Below are 20,079 nucleotides of genomic sequence, written 5' to 3' on the forward strand. Positions count from 1 at the left end.
GGTTACTAGCGGGGTATCAGAAAAGGAAATATTAGCATGCTCGGCTTCGGATTAGACTTTGGTTCAACAATCAAGACTGTGGCGGAGTTTCACCGAAGAAACTCACGAAATTCCCCCCTGGAAATACACGACCCCTACGCCATGGACAACTACGTGTTGTGCCGCCATGAATTACTACCGAAGTTGGAATTCGAGTAATGAGAATACTCTCGCAGGAAGTAGCCTTATCCATAATGAACGATATAGGTGCAATGTACAACCGTACCTTCAATTGATTGACCAAAAGCTTTGTTGCCTCAGTTACACCTAGAGAGTTGTATTAGGAGAAAGGAAGCGAGCTCCCACAACCATCTACACTACGAGGGGTCGATGTCTGGACCCACATGTGGACCCACATGCATACATAACAGTTTTACATCTCTGTTTCCAAATTAAGCCAGATGATTGTTTTAGAAGTGGATCCATTAGTGTCTTCTGATTGAAGCTAAGGTTGCTTCTATGGTCATGTAACCTCCTGTAAATCACAATCGCAGATTTGTCGCGGCCAAAGAGCGCAGCTCAACTGGCAAGAATCGCTCACGCTACATTATAAGCTATCTGTTATCTGATGTATTCGGCCTTCACTTTCGACAATAACCTCAAAGTCGACGTTATGCGCGCAATTTCGTTGGTTTTCCAAGGGTTGCATTTTGCCACTTCTTGAGATAGCCTGAGCAACAACTGAGCAACGACCTTTCGGTAACACAATGAAATGGCGAAATGCTTGCCAGCTGAAGTCTTGGCGTGGCTTCGTCTCCGCCTGTTGCCACTCTGATTTGCCGGATTGGCGTATCTGAACAGCTTCGATACCATCCCAACTCCACGCCCAGCCACGAATCATAACTCTTGGACCAACTACTTTAGCATTTGGTGAAGGGTCGATGATCATTGAGTTAGGCTCCACTTCCCATACAGGTTGGATTCCTCCCTGTGGATTAGGTCTGTTGTAGTAATGGCTGGCGAATATTCCAGGTGCGCGCTGGGCTTGGAAGGACAGCCGCCAGAGCCACTTGGTGCTGTTGGTCCCGAACCAGCCGGGCACTACGAGCCTCACTGGTCCACCTCGTTCCCTCCTAAGCGGTTCGGAGTTCACCTCATAGGCCACAAGAACTTCATCGCTCATTGCCTTTTCTAATGGAACGTCCTTCTGATAACAAGTTATTTTCTTCCCAGCGAATGCACCATGATCAAGACCTTCCGACCACATATATCTCGCGGAGCCCAAAGGCTGAGCGATATTTAGAAGGAATTTGAGTGGAACTCCGGTCCAGGTGACATTTCCAACGCGCCATATGTTCCTATCTGATGGGCGTAGTGGGCTTCCGTAGCATTCGTGAAACGCAACAACGGACAACTTGGGCAATGCACATAACTCAGGGAGTGAAATCGAGAATGGGTTTTCCACCATTCCGTCAACCACTAATCTCCATTTAGCGATGTCGACAACGGCGATTCCCATATGCATCTCCTCGAACAAGAGTGTATCATGAGTGATATACTCTTGTTGTTTGTGAGGAGGAGGCGCTTCTCGGTGTTGGCTTGGTCGATAGATTGTAACGCACTCGTTTTGTGCTCTTCCAACGCGTGATGATTCTGCGAGCGATGACTCGTTTCTGCTCTCATTCGTAGACATGCTGGAGGTACCTCGCCCAATTTCCTTCGGCATTGGGAAGTCGTAATCAACAAGGTAAGTAGACGGAAGAGCGTTATAGTCGTGTCACGCAAAAATATATTTCCGTCTCATGTGGGTCCACAACTGAACTCTAAGTGAAAGCCACCCGAAGCACCATTCCGAATGAGGAGTACGGGAACGATGCTAGAGTTCTGGTTCTATTTTCGTTATATTCTTTTGCATCACCGTACCGGATAGGGTTAGTGCGTGCTCATTTCTGCTTCCTGGGCGGGCGAATTGGCTCTGTCCCATACCTTCATCAATATCTAATTTCCTTTTGTCTCTAAGCTAGTCCCTCTTCATTGCCCCACTTTTCTGTATGCCCATACATTGTAAGCTGGTAGCCCTTTAACAATTTTGGTTTCATGGACGATCTGACGTACTTAGTGGACTTCGGGATCTTATACGAAGTGTAGCTTTGATTAATAAAGTCTATCGACGTAGTACTTTCTCTATAGCAGGCGTCTTTAGTTCAAATTTATCAATTTGATTCGCTACCCCGGCTCGCAGAGGTTGCGGGTGGGGGGCGGTGGGTTGGGGTTCAAAGGCGAATATTGAGCTTGTTCTACACTCTCTGTGCAGGCCGGAAGATTTGTAGTTCGCTCTCTCTGGTTGCATTGGTTGGAAGGACTTCCGTTTTCACTCTTCAGTCTTCACTATCACCCATGTTAGAGCCCAAGAAGAATCTGTTACTATATTGACACCATTCATATACTCAATCTTCTGAAAATCAAAGGGTCTCTGTAAGACCCTCACCCGAACGCCTTCATTGCATCCACCATTTGTCCGAAAGTTTGGCCTAAAGGCTTCCACCGCACGCGAGATTTTGCCAGTGGCCTTTGACCATTGAACAGACTGTCCGAAGCTTCCCCGGTATTTGCCTCCATTCAATGAAAGTATCCTTCCCCGGACGTCCCAATGTTAGCTTGTTTCCCCGAAAGATGTCCCATAGCCCGAAGAAGCCCCGAGTATTCGGGCATTCCCTACCATGATTGTTACAGGTATGTCCATGCGTGGCTTTGTGGGGTGCCAGGTTGTGTTTCTCCGAAGAAACCTTGAACGATTGGTCTGAGGCAGGTCCTTGTAGCTTGGCGAAAGGGCTGCGAGATTTACCGCCTCCTTGTTGAAAGCCTACTACCAATGGAAAACGACCCCTGGGTAGCCAAGAATTGGAGAAATTTACTAATTGCTAGCGGGGCAAGAAGATGTGCGCTTTACCATCCAAACTTTAGCCCCGGTGAGGAGCGGGGGTTCTGGATAATGTCCAGTGTCCTAAGACTCGAAGCGACAGCCTCACATATAAAAATGGCCTCTTCGTGTCGGAGTTGCCAGGCCTTATTTTTCTACAGCATCGAATCCTCAATCACTTCAGAATGGTCCACATTATCAAGACCCTTGCGGTAGGTCTTTTGGCTTGCGTCGCACACGCCTTCAACTATGACCAGCTCTACCGAGGTCAATACCATTTCTCGCCTCAGGACAATTGGATGAACGACCCTAGTGGTCTTTTATACCACAATGAGATCTACCATCTCTTCTTCCAGTACAACCCTAGCGGCATTCAGTGGGGGAATCTGTCCTGGGGCCATGCAACCAGCAAGGATCTCACGCACTGGGAGGAGCAGCCTGTGGCCCTCCTCGCCCGGGGACATAGCGGTAACGTCACCGAGATGTATTTCACCGGAAGTGCTATCGTTGATATGAACAATACAAGTGGCTTTAGGAAGGATAGGAAGACTCCTATAGTCGCCATGTACACTTCCTTTATACGTCAATCTTACCAGCAAATAAATATCTAGACTAAGAATGACTGACACGTTTTTCCTATTTGGATAGTACCCAGTCGCACAGACTCTGCCAAGTGGAAAGACCATTCAGGAAAACCAGCAGGCCCAGTCTATTGCCTACAGTCTTGACGATGGTATGACCTAGACCACGTACGATAACTCCAACCCGGTTATCCATAACCCGCCCGCCCCGTATCAAGATCAGTATAAGGAATTCCGTGATCCCTTCGTGTTCTAGCATAAGGAATCTGAACAGTGGGTTATCATCGCTGCTCTAGCAGTAATACATAAGTTCGTGATTTATACTTCCGACAACCTCAAAGACTAGAAGCTGGCGAGTGAATTTGGCCCTTACAACGCGCAAGGCGGTGTCTGGGAGTGCCCCGGCCTTTTCCAGCTCCCCCTCGATAGAGGAAAGTCCACGAAATAGATCCTCACGGCCGGCCTTAACCCTAGCGGTCCCCCGGGCACGGTTGGCTCTAGAACCCAGTATTTCGTGGGTGATTTTGACGGAACCACCTTTTCTCCAGACGCGGATAGTGTGTACCACGGAGATGCGACTACTAACTAGATGGACTAGGGCCCAGATTTTTATACCGCGGCTGGCTATAATAGCGTCCCTATAGATGCCCTTGTCCAGATAGGGTAGATAAACAACTAGCAGTATAGTGCGAATATTCCTACCGGCTCCTGGCGTGGCGCCACGGCTATTCCTCGGCACTTGGCTCTCAGGACAATTGGGGATAAGGTCACTCTCGTTCAGCAGCCCCAAGAAGCCTGGTCTTCTATCGTAAATAAGAGGGCGGCCTATTCGCACAAGTACAATTCTATGCTGGAAGGATCCGTCCATTTGGGGACCACTAGTGAGACGATCAAGATCGATTTGAGCTTCTCTGCTGCTTCGACGGCTTCGAAATTTGCTATCGCTGTTCGGGGTTCCGCCGACTTCACTAAGCAGACCCTTGTCGGTTACGACTTCGTCAACAAGCAGGTCTTCATTGACCGCACCAAATCTGGAGACGTGTCGTTTGACAATACCTTCGCGAGCGTCTATCGAGGACCCCTCGCTGCGGATGTGAATGGCAAGGTGAACCTGAGCATCTTTGTCGATCGGTCCAGCGTGGAAGTTTTCGGCGGTCAGGGTGAGACCACTTTGACAGCTCAGATTTTCCCCAGCAGGGATGCGATTAACACCCAGCTGGTGTCAACTGGGGGAACTACTAAGAGTGTCAAAATTGATATCTTCAATGTCGCCTCGACTTGGAACTGATGGCGCCCACTACCCAACGAAGGTTAACTTATCAAAGAGACCATGGTACACTTTCAAGCTCGAACAAGATTCTGTACAGCTGAGAATGATATAGTAATGTCATTAGGAAGAATGAATATGCCTGATTTATAAAGCTAGACTCGTAATTGCGTGCCTGTTCTCCTTGTATATTTTATATTTTCGATACGCTGTCCTCGTCTACGGATAAGGTGCAAGATGATTCAAGAACTACTATAACTCCCAGACACGGTCTTAGTCGCTTCAAGAGTCAAATCATAGGTCTCTGACCAGAAATTAATCCAATCCTCTCGCAACGGCCACCTGCGCTCCATTCCGAGCCCACGGGTAAGGTCCATGAGCCGGAGACCGTGGGCCAGCTGGGCCCTTTGTCCATCAACTGGCGACCGCCGCTAGGTAGTAAACATGTCGCTATAGTGTAATATTTCCGCGTATTCCCACGAGCAAATGTATTAATTAGAATTTCGCTCAGATCAACACTGTCGTAACTCACGTCATTTTGATGGCATGCAAAATAACGACCGCGACCTCTGACAACTTGGTGGGAGATCTTGGCGTCAAAGTAGTTGACAGCGGATTTCCTAGTAGTACATGACATCCTGTAACTCAGAACCTAAAAAAGCCATTTTCTTTGTTTCAAAAGAGCAAGGATATAAAAGGTCAAGCAACTGTTGCTTCCTCTGGTTTTAGAAAGCAATCAATATATGGATCAAAAATGATGTTGCTCGAATGTGCAGGTACACCTGGCGGTGTTTCGTCATATAGGGCGTTTTATGTCGCTGGGATGCGGGTTATTGAATAACATGAAATCAAATTGCCGCAAACCGCGCGATCAATCCAATAGGACATGTCGTAAGGGGAGGGTCCGGCTCGGCGACAATTAGACTGCAGGCTACTTCTACCGACGCATGATAGATGAGCCGATCCCGAAGGGATATAGGCTGGTTCTGACTGGCGGTGACTGGCTGTGATTGGCTCACCGGACGGTAAATCCGAGGTACCTATTAACGACAAGATTCTTGGGGAAAGTAAAAACGACAGGAATGATGTTTGATTGGCGACAATTTGCGAAATGGATTGTTAGACGGTCTTGGGACGAGGAAACCATTTTCCCCTTGTCGCCGAAACAAGCAACCCCTATTGCCGGGCACGGCCCCAAACTCGGAATCGAGCACTTTGGGTCCGTGGCGTCGAAGATGGTTGGTGTGATCTGCATGCGGGGATTTCCCCAGATTACAGGGATCTGGGGTTGACTGGGGTAATGCACTTACTATAAATACTATAAATCCAGCTGAAGATGTCTACTATGGATACTAACTCAAGTCCAACTCTTGCATTGTGATTTTGTGATTGTTCCTAGTTTGCCTCACTATGTGGCCACTCAATTCCAAGAAAGATGACAATGACACCAAGATAGCGAACCCCGAACCTGAGACGAAAGATGATTTGGAAAGCGCCCATATCGAGAAGATCGATGCCAGTATCGATAACATTGCCACCAGCATTGACAACCTACCTGTCAGTTGGTTCGTCTGGCTCGCAGCATTAACGGCCTCCATGGCGGGTCTGCTGTTCGGGTACGATACTGGTATTATCTCCGGTGTCCTGGTGGTTCTGGGAGACTCTCTGGACGGCAGGCCCGCTACAAGCAGCGAGAAAGAGATGATCACCTCATTATGTTCGGGAGGCGCCTTCATCGGTGCCATCTTCGCCGGTAACACCGCAGACAGAGTAAGACAACCCAGTCGGTAAATATACGAGTGCTAAGTTTTAGTTCGGTCGCAAAATGGCCATTTATCTCGGCTGCGTCCTCTTCATCGCCGGCGCCGTCCTCCAGGCCGCCGCCTATACGATCGTTCAAATGGCAATTGGCCGACTTGTCATTGGATTCGGTGTTGGCTGTGGTGCTATGGTCTTGCCATTATATGTTGCCGAGATTGCCCCAGCCAAGGCTCGTGGAAAGCTCATTGGATTGAACAACATGTCCATCACCGGAGGGCAGGTCATCTCCTATGCTATTGGGGCGGCGTTTGCGAGCGTTCCCCATGGATGGCGATACATGGTCGGGCTTGGGGGTGTGCCTGCTGTTGTTCTCGGCGTGCTCATGCCCTTCTGCCCCGAGTCACCTCGTCATCTGGCTTACAATGGACGTCGCGACGAGGCTCGTGTCGTGCTTCGCAAGATCTACGCCAAGGCCACCGAAGACCAAATCGACGCGGTACTTCTGTCTATCTGTACGGCGTGCGACCAGGCCCGCGAGATCAACGAGAGCGGGTCTCGATTCTCGAAGATCAAAAAGCTACACACTGTCCCGAGTAACCTGCGCGCGCTGGTCAGCGCCTGCGGTCTGATGGTTATCTCCCAGCTGTCTGGTTTCAACGCTCTGATGTACTACTCTGCAACACTATTCTCCCTGGTTGGTTTTGACAATCCCACTGCCGTCGGCCTTGTGGTGGCGGGCACCAACTTCATCATGACATTTGTCAACATGATGGTCATCGACGGGATGGGCCGCAGGAAGCTCCTCCTTTCGACTGTGTGGGGAATGTCTGTGGGGATGGTTGCTATCGCAGTCGCTTTCCGCTGGATTCCCATCAACATGGAAACAATGGAAGTGACAACCACCGGAATTTCCCCAGCAGCAATTGCAGTGCTGGTCTTCATTATCTGGTTTGTAGTATTCTACGGCGTGTCCGTTGGCAACACCGCATGGATGAGCACCGACTTCTTCCCTCTCGAAGTGCGTGCAATGGGAACCATGTGGCTGACCTGCTCCAACTGGGGAGCGAACGTTATCATTTCCAGTACATTCCTTTCCATGATGAAGGCGTGGACCACCTCTGGTGCATTTGGATTCTTTGCTGCTATTTGTGGTCTGGGGTACATCTGGATTTACTTCTTCTACCCCGAGGTCTCGGGCCTTGTTCTAGAAGAGGTGAAGGAGGTATTCGAACATGGCTTTGGAGTCGACTATGCCAGGCAACTTCGAAAGGAGCGCAAAGACATCATCGAAGAGAGGATGAAGACCCAAGAAAAGCCAATTGCGGTTGGGCACTAGACTTCGAATTGGATATTGGTCGCTATATTCAGGAAAATCCGAACCACACAGCACGACCGCGTTTAATTAGTTCATTGACAGGCACCCTCTAGTTAATTTAGCATCCTAAGGAAGATACTTCAAGGGGAAAAGGCTCCCGGGCTCCTCAATTAGATACCGATGGTTCAGCAAAATCTACCACAACGTTATTACTAGGCCTTTTTCGCGCATCACATCCAACCAATGGACAATGCTGGAACTATCTGCCTTCCGGCTATCATACTCCTCCCATATGGCTATCACAAATTGTAGCGTTCCGTCCATTCGTCGATGAGGCAGCGTCTGTTGGAGGCTACTGAGTCGCGTGAAGACAAGGTCTCTCGCCCTGGATATCTCCAGAGTTGATCGCGGATTGACCGTATCCGTAGTAACTCCGATATCGAATGTGGAGGGATCAGTTATTTCGGGTATATTCAAAGTCGGTAGACCAGGCGAAAATGGATTCATCCCGAGGGAATCCCACATGCTGTCTGAGAATAGCCGCCCGGTATATACTACTACATATGCAGGTCTGCTGCGCAAGTCTGCTACACTAACACAACTGCAGTCGTTGAACTGGGGAATAATAAATGAAAGAAATGAGAATTGCTTAAATTCTATGCGGTTACACATTGACAAAAAAATAATCCAAGTCCGTAATCGCTAACGTACTAATGCATTTCCAAACAATAAGACAGAATGAAGGATAGGTGATCTTTGCTCATATGGGTAGAAATATGTCTGCCTGTTTGATCCAGCTAGGGATCGCGGATAAAAGAAAACAGGGAATTGAATAAAAGGAAGAAATGCGAGGGCCTGGGCTTATTTTCGACTGCAAAGAAAGGGGGTATCGTATCAAGTATTCAAAGGCCCAACGTCGATATAATCATCGTCTCCGTCGTTGATGACAGTTGCGTTCATCAGCCCAGTCATCTGGCCTTCATCTTCGTCCAGTTCTTCGTCGTCATCGTACATCGTGGCTTCGGCTTCTTCTTGAAATTGCGGTTCATGTCGGTTCAAGTGATCCCGCAGTCGATTGACACCATCACCGCTGAACACACAGAAGACATCCCGTTGTTGTTGCGTAAACTCCGGGGGGCTTCTCGGCAGAATGCAGTGAGGTTTTCTCGCAGGAACTCTTGGACGCCGGTCAAACTCAAATGAGTCAGGCGCGGGCAGCTGTTCAGCAAAGCATGAATACCCTAAGCCGTAATGTCAGTACTGATATCTGTACATCAGAACCCTTCGAAACTCACCTTCATCCTCAACTGAACACAATAGCTCAGGTGAACACGCTCAAGACTGCTGACGGAAGGGTGGTGGCCTATCTTGGGCCGTGCCAACGCTAATATACTCTGATCGGTAATAGCCTGACATTTGACTAGCCCGATTCTTCGGAGCTTCGGTAAGGTTGCCAACTGCTGTACACTACGGTCCGTTAGGAGGTTACAGCAGGCCAAGTCGATGTATCGAATGCGGTTGCAGGACTTGACCAGGCTGATCACGGCCGAGTCTGTGATGTTCGAGCAATGACCCAGGTGCACATAGTGAAGGTTCTTTCCTAGCCTGCAAATGGCCATCACAGATCGATCTGTGATAAAGCGGCATTTGGCCAGTACCAGATTCCGTAAACGAGGAGCTGCACGCACGATTCGCTCCACTGAGTCATCTCTGACGTTCTCGCATGCGGTGAGATCGAGGATGCGGAGGCTGTCAAAAGTCACTTGAGGAGGTAGAGACAGGAATGCAGTGTCGTCAAGTTCAGTACAGTGCGCAAGCCGCAGTTCTCGGAGATGCCGTAGGGTGGTGAGCAGCGGAGTCACTGATGCGCTAGTGACGAGTTTGCAATCATGCAAGTCGATTTCCAGTATAGACGGGCAGTTCTCGGCAAAGGACTGAATGGCCCGGTCTGATACATTGGAAACTCCGTTGAGTTTCAACTATTATACAATTAGCGCTCGGGGTCCACTTAAAATCCCCGCATATAATCCACATACCCTTTTGATTTGACGGCACTTTTGCGATACAATAAGCAAAGCGTCGTCGGTGACTTTTGAACATCCCGTGATGTTCAGGCCTTGCAGACGGGGACAGTCCCTGGACACCGTGGCAAGGGTGTGGTCTGTAAGGTGTCGCAAGTCTGAAACATCCAGCGCCTGCAGATGCCGGTTCCCCTCCACCAAGTCCGACACGCCCTTATCCGTCAAGTTCTTGCAGCTTGTCAATGTCAGCCGCTCGATCCGCTTGCACTGGTTGAAAGAGAGGATAGTTCCATCGCTGACATCATCTGACAGGGCGGATAAATTCAGTCTCTTGATAAGGTCTGCGTAGTTGAACAGACTGTCCGGCTTTCCCAACGATGTAGTCACGCTTCTCACATTGGCCCAGGTATTGCAAGTCGGCCGATGCCACAGTATCCCTACCGAGTTCGCAGCCCATCCACGACACACCAGCATGGAATTGAGCATGTCTAAGGGCGCAGCCAATTTCGAGAAGATCGCAATCAGGATCTCCGGTGGGAGGCGGCCGATCGGCGGCAGTGGCTCGGACGGTTCACTTGACAGGCGGGAATCGCGGAAATTGGCGACACCGATGGAGGATTGCGAGTCGTTGGCCTGGGCCATGAAGAAATCGGTATCATCATCGGCGGCACGTTCGGGTGACGTCGATCCAGAGGTTTCCGAAGGGGCTGCACTTGGGCACCGACCGGCTTCTCGTAGCCGATGCATCCTCGTCGGGGTAGGTTCGCTTTTCGAAGTTCGCTTCAATATATTTTTCGGGTGTCGGTAAGGTTGAAATCTCATAACTTCAGGAAACGTTGCATGGGCGGTGCATGTGAGACTGGAACAGGCAAGTCCGGTCCACAGATGTAGCCAGTCTCTGAGCAGTCAACAGTCCTAAGACTTTTTTTTTCCGTCTGAAGACTGGTAGATGAGCGTAATTTTCGGGAAATATCTGCAGTAAGGTGGGTGCACGAGGGATGTAAGCGTGGTTTCGCGGCGCGTATTTGGATGGCAAGGGAGAGGTAGACAAGGGCAGATCGTTCAGAGTGAAGTCGATCTAATCTAGATCATGACCCCAAGCACCCCTTGGGTCAGATGCAAATGCGTAACCAGGAAAATCAATGCAAGTAAATGTGAAGGGATAAAAGCGGCAATGGAGGGGGGATGAGGCAATGGGGCCGGGTTTCACAGTGCTGCGGAGTCAGTGCCAAGCACGGGCTTATCGTTTGATAAGATGGGAGATGGGTCTGTAGATTGTATAGCCCTTTTGCTTATGAAACTTGGATGTGAACCCTTCTAATAAAAGAAAATGAGAATGGAGTGGCCTCTTAAACCATGTAGTGAAGACTAGAAGTATTCAAGGTCGCTTGATGTGGCCGCGTGCTTGATCTACAATCGATCTACTCAATGCGGAAACACCGGACATCTGACCTCATTGGAATGTAGGGAAGCCCTGCTTTCTTCCAGAATCTCTCCCACATGTATTCAAATCTATTTAGAAATGTATCCATCTCAGTGGTTGTCTTTGTCTAAGCTTCTCTCGGACCCTTCACCCAGTCACGTAGGATGTTCTTCCGGATTTTGCCAGTGCTGGTCTTAGGTAGTTCAGTAACCACTTCCACTTCTCGTGGAATCATGAACTTGCTGATTCCGCTAGTATTTCGAGCCCAGTCTATCAAGTCTGAGCCTTGTAGGCTCTTGCCTTCCTTCACTGTAACAAAGGCTTTAGGTCGTTCGCCCCAGTGGGAGTCAGGAACAGCAACGACACCAGCCTCCAAAATATCAGGATGCATAACTAGCATAGACTCCAGTGCAACGGAGGAGATGTTTTCGCCGCCTAATCATTGTTAGCAATTTGGTCCCTTGACAGTTGAGCCGCTCGCCACACATACCACTGATGATGATATCCTTTGCACGATCAAGAATCTGAATTGCACCGTCGGGATGCCAGACAGCCAAGTCCCCAGAGTGCAACACACCTCCTGCAAATAATTTCCGAGTCGCCTCGGGGTCCTTGTAGTATCCCCGGGCACAGATATTTCCAACAAAAACAATCTCGCCAATCTCCTGGCCATCCTTGCGAACATCTGTGATAGTCCCTGCAGGCACTTCGGTCTTAATGACCCGAGCTGGGAGACTTGTAATAAAGCCGTGGCCTTGGCGAGCCATCCTCTGGTATTTGTCCTTAAGAGGGAGCTCGTCCCATTCTGGCAAATGGTAGCCCTTGGTGATTGGGCCGTATGTCTCCGTCATTCCATAAACATGTACAGGGTGCAAGTTTAGGTCGGTCATTTGTTCGAAGAGAAGTGGTGTGGGCGGGCTTGCTGCCACCGTGACGCGAACAGGCTCGGGCAGCCTCTCTGCTTCTTTCGCGTTACAGAGCAAGGTGTTCACAGTCGGTGCAGCATTGAAGTGGGTGATATGCTCCTCTTTCAGCAGCCTCCAGATTTCGGGGTAGTCTATCTTGCGTAGGCAATAATGAGTTCCGCGAACGGCTGTCACTGCCCATGGAAATGTCCAGCCTATATAAATACATATGTTAGTTATGCAGGTTGATTGCACATCACTCAAGCGAAGAAGATGCACGAACCCATAGCGTGGAACATGGGTAGCGTCCATAGATAACGGGCACGTCCGCGGTGGTAGTTCAGACCAGTTTCAATGACGTTTCCCAATGTTGCCAGATAGCAGCCCCGATGACTGAACTCAACACCCTTAGGACGGGCTGTAGTCCCGCTAGTATATGCCAATGCAATTGTGGATTCTTCATCGGCAGCTTGGCTTTCGAGTCCTTCCCAGCCTCGAGAACCTGTATCGATGTCGTGTCTGAGGCCTTCCAGAACAGCCTCGTCAAAGGGGCCCGTTAGCTCACCCTCCGTCGCATCAGTGTCGGTGTCTACTATAATAGGAATGCGGGGGTGTTGGGATCGATAGTGCTCCAGAAGTGGAACATATTCCTCGTCGACGATGATCACCTCCGCATCACCATGGTCAAATATATAAGCAATGTCTTCTTGTTTCAGACGATAATTGACAGCTGCAAATATGTTAGCTCAATGGATATCGCTCTTCAAAAGACGATAGGATACCGATATTAACAGCGCCAGCTGCGGCGATTCCGAAAATTGACTCAAGGAAGGCTGGGGTATTCGGGCATAGTATCCCCACTCTGCTGAGCCCATGTTTTTTGAGGTAGTAAGCCATACCCCTCGCTCGGTCTGCAGTCTCGCCATAGCTCCTACGAAGGATTTTGTTGTTGGCGGTTACATGATAGATCGCCTCAGCCTGTGTAATTTTTCGTTAGACCATTGAAGCACTACCTAAGAACCACTTGCAGAGAGCTTACATTGGGCTCAACGGCAGCAGCACGCGGAAGAAAGAAAGTTGGGGATAGCGTATGAGTATTAACACGGTGTTCAACCGGCGGTGTTGAGCCTGTGAAATGGCCAAGGAGCCCAGACAACCGAGACTTTGAACCAGACATACTACACCCGGGTTGTAGATTGCAAATAAAGTGTATGTCAATGTCGAGGAACGAAGAGGTAATGGTAGAACTTATGCAGGGTAAAAGATTATTATAGAGATGAAATAGAGGAATTACTCCAAGTTGGAGAAAATGCGGGGAGATTGGTACCAAAGCGGTTAACCTAGGCTATGCCAATCACAAGCGGGGGATTGTCGGGTATGAGTTTCTGGGGTATCCGGACTAAGGGAGTGGGTGTGGCCTCAGTTTTCGGGAATTCCTTGATCTACATACTATGCTCGCTTCAATGGATTGTCATGGACTGGTCTGTTGTGGTTGGTACAAGTCAGTTATACCTCCACACTTGAATAGTACTAGCTTATGTATTTTATAATACGATCTTGTAGCTGATGTAATTTACAGGTAACTGCCATACACACACAACTCGTCACAGATGTCACCAGTCTGGGCCCGTCTTTCGAGTTCACACAAGCTCAGTTATAACGGTATGGCAAGGCTTCCTACTTCAGAACTTCAGTCCTTTCCCTTCATTCTTGTCCCGCAAATTACTATACGGAAGATTGTGTTTATCTACAGGGAGAGTACATGTAGAAGTCTTGTAGGCAAAGATGCTTTTTTTCTATTTCCATTTTACTATCTATACCTACCGAGAGATATGTAGCCCAAGTTGATAGCTCATTTATTCGCATTTGTCATGAGGTGGACCCCTCCTGTTAACTTCCTGAAACGGGAAAGGCGTGTTCTGCAAATTTGAAACATCGAGATTCATATCGAGTTTGCTTCCTTTTACCCACAAATTGAAGTCCTCGTTTCAGCACTTGCATCATTTACCGAGTCTTTCACTATATCGGATTTCAACAGACGCTCTAAGAAACTAAAATCCCCGAGATTTTCTTCGTTATGCTCATCCATCTGTTGCAATCGCTTCGAATTTCCCAGAATGGTCCTCTTGTTATTCGTGGTGCTATAGTTCTCATACTCCCGCTATGTATCCTCTTGGCTGTCGTTATACAGTCTGGGAATATCCATACAACGCGCAGGAGGTTAAGGCACCTACAAAAGCTCGGCTTAACTACCAGCAACATGGCAGACCAGTATAATCCTAAATTCTGCCTGCCACCGGGGACTGCAATTGATGGAGCACCACGCATCAAAGCAATATATCTTCACCCTATCAAGTCTTGCGGGCCTGTTGAGGTAGATCGGGCCTTGCTCACCAAGTCTGGTTTTATGTATGATAGATGCTTCGCATTTGCGACGAAATCTGTTACCGGCGACGATACCGCGGCCTCGAAATGGAAATTCATCAGCCAGCGCAAGAATCCAGTCATGTCTCGGGTCAAAACAGAGTTATGGCTTCCACACAAGTACAGCAATTTACGTGACCCGCTCGTGCAGTCAGGTGGATGTGTGGTCATGACATTTGAAGACCCAGACCTACCGAGTTGGACCAGTCGGGTTGAAACATTTTTCCATACAAGGAATCTTTCCGCACCATCACAGCTATCCTTTATTGTCCCTCTTGATGTTACCGCCGCTCAGGCAAAGTTGAAAACATTCGGCATCCACAGTCGTGATGCAAAGGGCCTCGACATTGGCGGGATACCATCCATTGCAGCAGCTTTGCCCAAGCTAAAGAAGTTCTTGGGAATACCGGCAGACCAAATGCTCACGCTTTTCAAATGTACTCCGGATACCTTGACCCGTACGGATAAGAACCTTGCGCCACTTGAGCACATTGGTTCGCCGGCCCTGCATGGCTACACGGATCAACAGCCTGTCAACATCAACAGTTTATCCTCGGTCCATGCTGTGTCCGCGCTCCTTCCCACTGAAAACCAGCCTCTGAATGCACTTCGTTTCCGTGCGAACATATGGATTATAAATGCTCCAGCATATGAAGAAGAGACATGGAAACGCTACCGCATCCTGCCAAAGAGTAACGGTACGCAGCCACGAGCTAGTGTTGCGCCTGCACTTTCTGTTGTTTGTCGCACATCTCGATGCACAATGCCTAACGTCAACCCGGAGACTGGAAGCTTTGACGCGGATACCCCTCCTCCTGGTAGAAAAAGAGGCAAAGCACAGCCAAGCACAACCTTGGTGCAGTACCGCACGGTCGAGACGGGAAACAAAGCGGCACTCGGCTATCTAGGCATGCATTGTGTTCCTGAGGATGGGAGCTTGAAGAGCGCCGAAGAGCAGGGAGCAGGGTTATATATAGAAGTTGGCGACGAAATCGAGGTACTTGAACGAGGGGCACATCTCTATGGGTCGACGGGCGACGACTATTAGAGTATGTAGATTGTGCCCTCGTGAGACGATTGTCGGGTAACGTCGGTATAGGAGTTTCATGTAAAATACATGAATGTCTCATCGTATTATAGAATACATACACTGTTCTAAGTAGCGGTCTGTGGGGATCATATCCAAGTCGTAAGAGTGTGGAGGTATAACTGAATCCAAACCTACTGTAGCACGGAGCAAGAAATACCTTGAGATTCGAGCGGATTGGGTCAAACCATGTTATCACTGCTTATAATATAAGTGATATGTAACAGATCTACTCAGGGCAATGCGGGGATAGATGTAGGCAAGATATGGGCAGGCTAATAGTTTGAATAGCCGTACGTTACAGGGTACCAAGTAAAAAGAGGTATAGGTCAAAGTATTTTTTGATCATAAGAATCATGTTGAACTCTTGAAAATTGTTTCTTTGGATTAAACCGCCACGGCGCGAGTCAACGGCCAGCTATTTTGAACCTTTAATCCCAATCGACTCCGTTTTTTTCGACTTTTGAAAATTCCGAAGACCCCAGTCCCCGAGTCATCATGTGCGTCACAGACAAGTGGTATTCATGCGCTAGGGAACTGGGCCGCAGAAAAAGGTCGGTCGGCTTGCCGTTCAAATTCGCTGAAAGAAAACCGTCCACGATTCCATCCCAGAACCATCGCTCGACACAACAACCAGCCGCGCTAAAGGTATCTAGTAGCCATACTGAGCAAGCTGGGTCTTGGTCTTGCTGTCCACGTTCGCTCCCTGCTCGGCCTTGGCAAGGACACGGCGAGCGGCCTTCTTGCGCTCGTAGTAAGCCTTGCTCTTGACCTTTCTGCGCTCCTCGAGACTGTAAAAATGTTAGGATTTGTCGATTGACCCAAAGAACCACACGGGGCATAAATCAGAGGTGGTACATACCGAGAAACAACATCCTGGTACTTCCAGCCAACCTCGTGGCTGAGACGGCCAACGGTGCAGTACTTGCGGCCGGGGCGGAGACGCAGGACACGGAGAGCCTGGGGAACAACGACACGCTTCTTCTTGTCGTAGGGAGGGGGGACACCCTCGAAGACCTTAAGGCGCTCCATGGCGGCGGCACCACGGGCGGTCTTGTGGGGAATCATACCGCGGATGGCCTTGTAGAGGATGCGGGAAGGAGCGCGGAAGTGGAAGGGACCACCACGGGTAGGGTTGAAACGAGTCATCTTGCGAAGGTAGGCGTGGTACTTGACTGTACGGCGGAATTTGAGTCAGCTTTCTGATACCCAAGTTGTATTGCATTTCCTCCAAAAGTTGGCCAAACTGCCATAAAAGAACCGCCAGTGGTTTCGATTCGCGGGTGTTGTCGATCGTTTCTTTCCTCCACACTGATTCACACAATCCCCAATATCACACAGAACGCAAAAGAAATATTCGAGATAAGGGGTTGAACGTACGCTTCGCGCGGAAGAACTCGCCGGAGATGTTGAGGGCCTCACATCTCACAACGACGATCTTCTGACCGTTGAGCAGCTGCTTGGCGACAGTGCTGGCCAGACGACCGAGGAGGTGTCCTTTGCCGTCGATGACGACCTATTTCCAACAATTCAAGTCAGCCACAGATTCGATATGCACACTTTGGAGGCGAGAGTGGCGGCACTCAAGTCGTTGGGTATAAACGCACCACTGATTCGAAGGAGGACATCCTGGTGATCTAATGTCCCGTGGGATGGATGTTGTCGGCGGTTGTTGTCGTGGGTGTCAAGTCGACGCACACAACGAAGTCGGATGGCTCGATGAGAATGGGCTAAGCGAGGGTCCGCTCACTTTGTGTTAATGGCGAGGGTCGCAGCCCTAAGCCTGACCAATCAAGAACCATGTAGGTCACGTGGTTTGTCTCTCTTAGATCCGCTCAGTATTGTATTACATAATACTTTTATTTCTCACTGTGCGCCATAGTGGTTCTCTTTCCTTTGTGCCGTTAGGGCATTGGCTTAGGGCTGATGTACTCTCCAGGTTCTAGAAGGGAATTCTAAGATCGACTGATTATCTTGAAGTTGGAAGGAACGGGGGGTTGAAGCCTTTGGTATAATTCCAATGTTCGCTGCAGACTCTTTACATTAACCAACATATAAAAATACAGATCCCTTTTCAATTCCATGCAAATCTGCCTCTTGTTGTAAAGAAGTCTTCTTATCGTCGTCTTTGATTGTCAGATCTATGATCTAGCCAACTTCAGGTGGAAACATTGGGTCCGATGACTAATATATCCATGAACCCATCCACGGCAGACCTCGAGCCCCGAAGGCATTGTTTTTCTTTTCCCCAAAAGAACTTCCTTCTTGCAGAAATAACCAAGGCCAACGAGACTTCGCACTGGGCCTGACGTCCCACCCGTCCTATTCGCCTGCCATTCCACCGTACACCAATCAACCCAACTCGAGACAAGGGTTCTCTCTTTACTCGGGTCATGCGACAAAAGACGCGTTTTGTCTGCGTCTCTGATACACACGGATATACGCCCTCCGAAACGGGCTTCAAACTACCAGCAGGAGATGTCCTGATCCACGCCGGCGACTTGACAAACAATGGAAGCCTAAAAGAGCTCTGTAGGACAATGGATTGGATATGCAAGGCCGACTTTGAAATCAAAATCATAGTTGGTGGTTAGTCCTTCAACTTGTTGTTCATGCGCCCGATTCACATTTGAGTTATCCTGGACATTAATAGAAGTGATATCTCACTGCTCGTCAAGATGCACCATTTCATTAGTGGGAAAAGGCCGACACAAAGCCCCTAACCTTTTTAATAGGCAATCACGATGTCACCTTGGACCAAGCATTCTACAGAGAGCATGGAGCAAGGTTCCACGGCCAGCACCTCGAAGATTCATACCACTGCCTAAATCTCATTATGGAGTCGCCTTCGGTCGTTCTACTTCGCCATGAGCCCGCCCTGATTCGCCTGACGCGAGCGGACGGACCAAACACAGTATTTAAAATCTTTGGGTCCCCGTACTCTCAGTCCCCAGGAAATTGGGCATTCGGATACGAATCAAATGATGCTGCTGCGCTGTGGGCTCAGATACCAATCGACACGGACATCGTCGTCACGCATACGCCACCGCAATCTCACTGCGACCAGAAACCGAATGGAATGTTCGTTGGGTGCGCTGCGCTTCGCAGCGCATTGAGCCTCATCAGGCCGCACTTAGCTGTTTGTGGCCATGTGCATGAAGGACGGGGGTACGAACGAGTTCGCTGGCGAGGCAATCTTATCAACACAGAGATAGAAACAGAAACAGGGCCAGAATCTGATTCAGTTGACCATGTCACTCGGGGCGTTCTGCCACCCATGGGCAGCAAGAAACAGAGCCTGGTCGATTTGACTGGCAAACGGGATAAACGACTAGACAACGAGGGATTTTCACATCCTAGGCCAAGGCAGCATGATCTGACAGAGACTCAACCAATCTCATCAGCCTCACCAGGGTCAGAGTCATCTGCTGGGGTTCCTGAAAAGGCAAGTCAACGAAACTCGCCGAGCACTCATCCGTCCCTGGGGGCGGGTAGCCCTGGCCCCAATAGCCGTGGTTTTGATTATGCCTTGCAAACACTAAGAAAGGAGACCTGCATTGTCAACGCCGCTATCATGTCCACTAGCTGGCCGCACCAGGGGGGCAAACGGTTCAATTCGCCGATTGTGGTCGATCTTGAACTTCCCGTGTGGCAGAACCACGCGGTCGCGAACGGGTGAATGTGTTTCTCCATGGATCTAAGTAGCTTGTGGATATTGCATTTCATCCGGCCCCATCGATCGTAGCGGCAACCCTTCCTTTGCTTTGGCCGTGCATGGCGGCTTGATGTCAGATTTTACCTTCTCCCTGGGGCATACAGTGACCTTGTGGGCTTTGACCCTCTTGACACCCGTGGTTGGATGCCTTGATGCTAATGATTTTCTCACATTGGTCGGCTAGTGACTTGATGCACGATCCTAGTGTTGTCAGACTGTCTACTCCGTGCTCTTACATCATTTCTTGAACTGTGCGCCGCGTTGGCCCCGGGGGTGGTAATTGAACCCGTCGGACAGCCCCGGAGTCAATGCAACTCGAGCATAAGCTCCATACTATATACTAAATGGATACCTGTAACAGATTCTAATATTCACCAGATTAACAGAAAGAAGATAATAAGAAATTACCACAATTTACTCCCCTCCTCTCAAACAGCACAAACACCGGACTACCCCTCTTGTCTCATGTCCGGAGTATACCCCGCATGCAATGTACAAACCCATCTGACCGATCGCAATCACATCAAGCCACACGCGCCTGTGATATCACAACTCGATTTCTTGATTCTCATCACCGTAAGTTCCCAGTAAGATGTACGCAAGTCATCTGCAACGGGGATCTCCCCAAACTCAAAACTTCCAGAAAGTGCAGCGCTTCCAAACGACCTGCCAGTGGCCGAA

The 20,079-nt window shown here is 49.3% G+C and overlaps 8 protein-coding genes across 8 annotated transcripts; 4 read left to right on the top strand and 4 right to left on the bottom strand.

The window, feature by feature from the left end:
* Positions 1-586: 586 nt before the first annotated feature.
* N7525_000319 (uncharacterized protein) lies at positions 587-1,705 on the bottom strand (the record flags this gene model as incomplete). The annotated part of the gene is made up of 1 exon (XM_002558592.2): positions 587-1,705. The coding sequence occupies one exon, from the start codon at positions 1,703-1,705 to the stop codon at positions 587-589; it is 1,119 nt and encodes a 372-aa protein (XP_002558638.2).
* A 1,379-nt stretch (positions 1,706-3,084) lies between these two features.
* Positions 3,085-4,768, top strand: N7525_000320 (uncharacterized protein; the record flags this gene model as incomplete). Its single annotated transcript, XM_061211534.1, has 2 exons — positions 3,085-3,464; positions 4,168-4,768. 2 exons carry the CDS (start codon positions 3,085-3,087, stop codon positions 4,766-4,768), a joined length of 981 nt encoding a protein of 326 aa, XP_061070760.1.
* A 1,389-nt stretch (positions 4,769-6,157) lies between these two features.
* N7525_000321 (uncharacterized protein) lies at positions 6,158-7,844 on the top strand (the record flags this gene model as incomplete). The annotated part of the gene is made up of 2 exons (XM_002558590.1): positions 6,158-6,517; positions 6,561-7,844. The coding sequence occupies 2 exons, from the start codon at positions 6,158-6,160 to the stop codon at positions 7,842-7,844; spliced, it is 1,644 nt and encodes a 547-aa protein (XP_002558636.1).
* Positions 7,845-8,717: 873 nt separating this feature from the next.
* N7525_000322 (putative ubiquitin ligase complex F-box protein GRR1) lies at positions 8,718-10,666 on the bottom strand (the record flags this gene model as incomplete). The annotated part of the gene is made up of 3 exons (XM_061211535.1): positions 8,718-9,064; positions 9,115-9,802; positions 9,860-10,666. The coding sequence occupies 3 exons, from the start codon at positions 10,664-10,666 to the stop codon at positions 8,718-8,720; spliced, it is 1,842 nt and encodes a 613-aa protein (XP_061070761.1).
* Positions 10,667-11,394: 728 nt separating this feature from the next.
* On the bottom strand, positions 11,395-13,349 carry N7525_000323 (putative AMP-binding domain protein; the record flags this gene model as incomplete). Its single annotated transcript, XM_002558587.1, has 5 exons — positions 11,395-11,702; positions 11,758-12,387; positions 12,456-12,902; positions 12,955-13,150; positions 13,212-13,349. The coding sequence occupies 5 exons, from the start codon at positions 13,347-13,349 to the stop codon at positions 11,395-11,397; spliced, it is 1,719 nt and encodes a 572-aa protein (XP_002558633.1).
* Positions 13,350-14,432: 1,083 nt separating this feature from the next.
* N7525_000324 (uncharacterized protein) lies at positions 14,433-15,644 on the top strand (the record flags this gene model as incomplete). The annotated part of the gene is made up of 1 exon (XM_002558586.2): positions 14,433-15,644. The coding sequence occupies one exon, from the start codon at positions 14,433-14,435 to the stop codon at positions 15,642-15,644; it is 1,212 nt and encodes a 403-aa protein (XP_002558632.2).
* A 691-nt stretch (positions 15,645-16,335) lies between these two features.
* N7525_000325 (60S ribosomal protein uL13) lies at positions 16,336-17,311 on the bottom strand (the record flags this gene model as incomplete). Its single annotated transcript, XM_002558585.1, has 4 exons — positions 16,336-16,474; positions 16,546-16,858; positions 17,064-17,199; positions 17,291-17,311. 4 exons carry the CDS (start codon positions 17,309-17,311, stop codon positions 16,336-16,338), a joined length of 609 nt encoding a protein of 202 aa, XP_002558631.1.
* Positions 17,312-18,076: 765 nt separating this feature from the next.
* N7525_000326 (metallophosphatase domain-containing protein) lies at positions 18,077-19,362 on the top strand (the record flags this gene model as incomplete). The annotated part of the gene is made up of 2 exons (XM_002558584.1): positions 18,077-18,272; positions 18,419-19,362. 2 exons carry the CDS (start codon positions 18,077-18,079, stop codon positions 19,360-19,362), a joined length of 1,140 nt encoding a protein of 379 aa, XP_002558630.1.
* Between the last annotated feature and the right edge of the window lie 717 nt (positions 19,363-20,079).

This window comes from Penicillium rubens (assembly GCF_028828025.1).
Source record: "Penicillium rubens strain IBT 27055 chromosome Unknown utg000001l_segment0_segment0, whole genome shotgun sequence".
Lineage (NCBI taxonomy): Eukaryota > Fungi > Ascomycota > Eurotiomycetes > Eurotiales > Aspergillaceae > Penicillium > Penicillium rubens.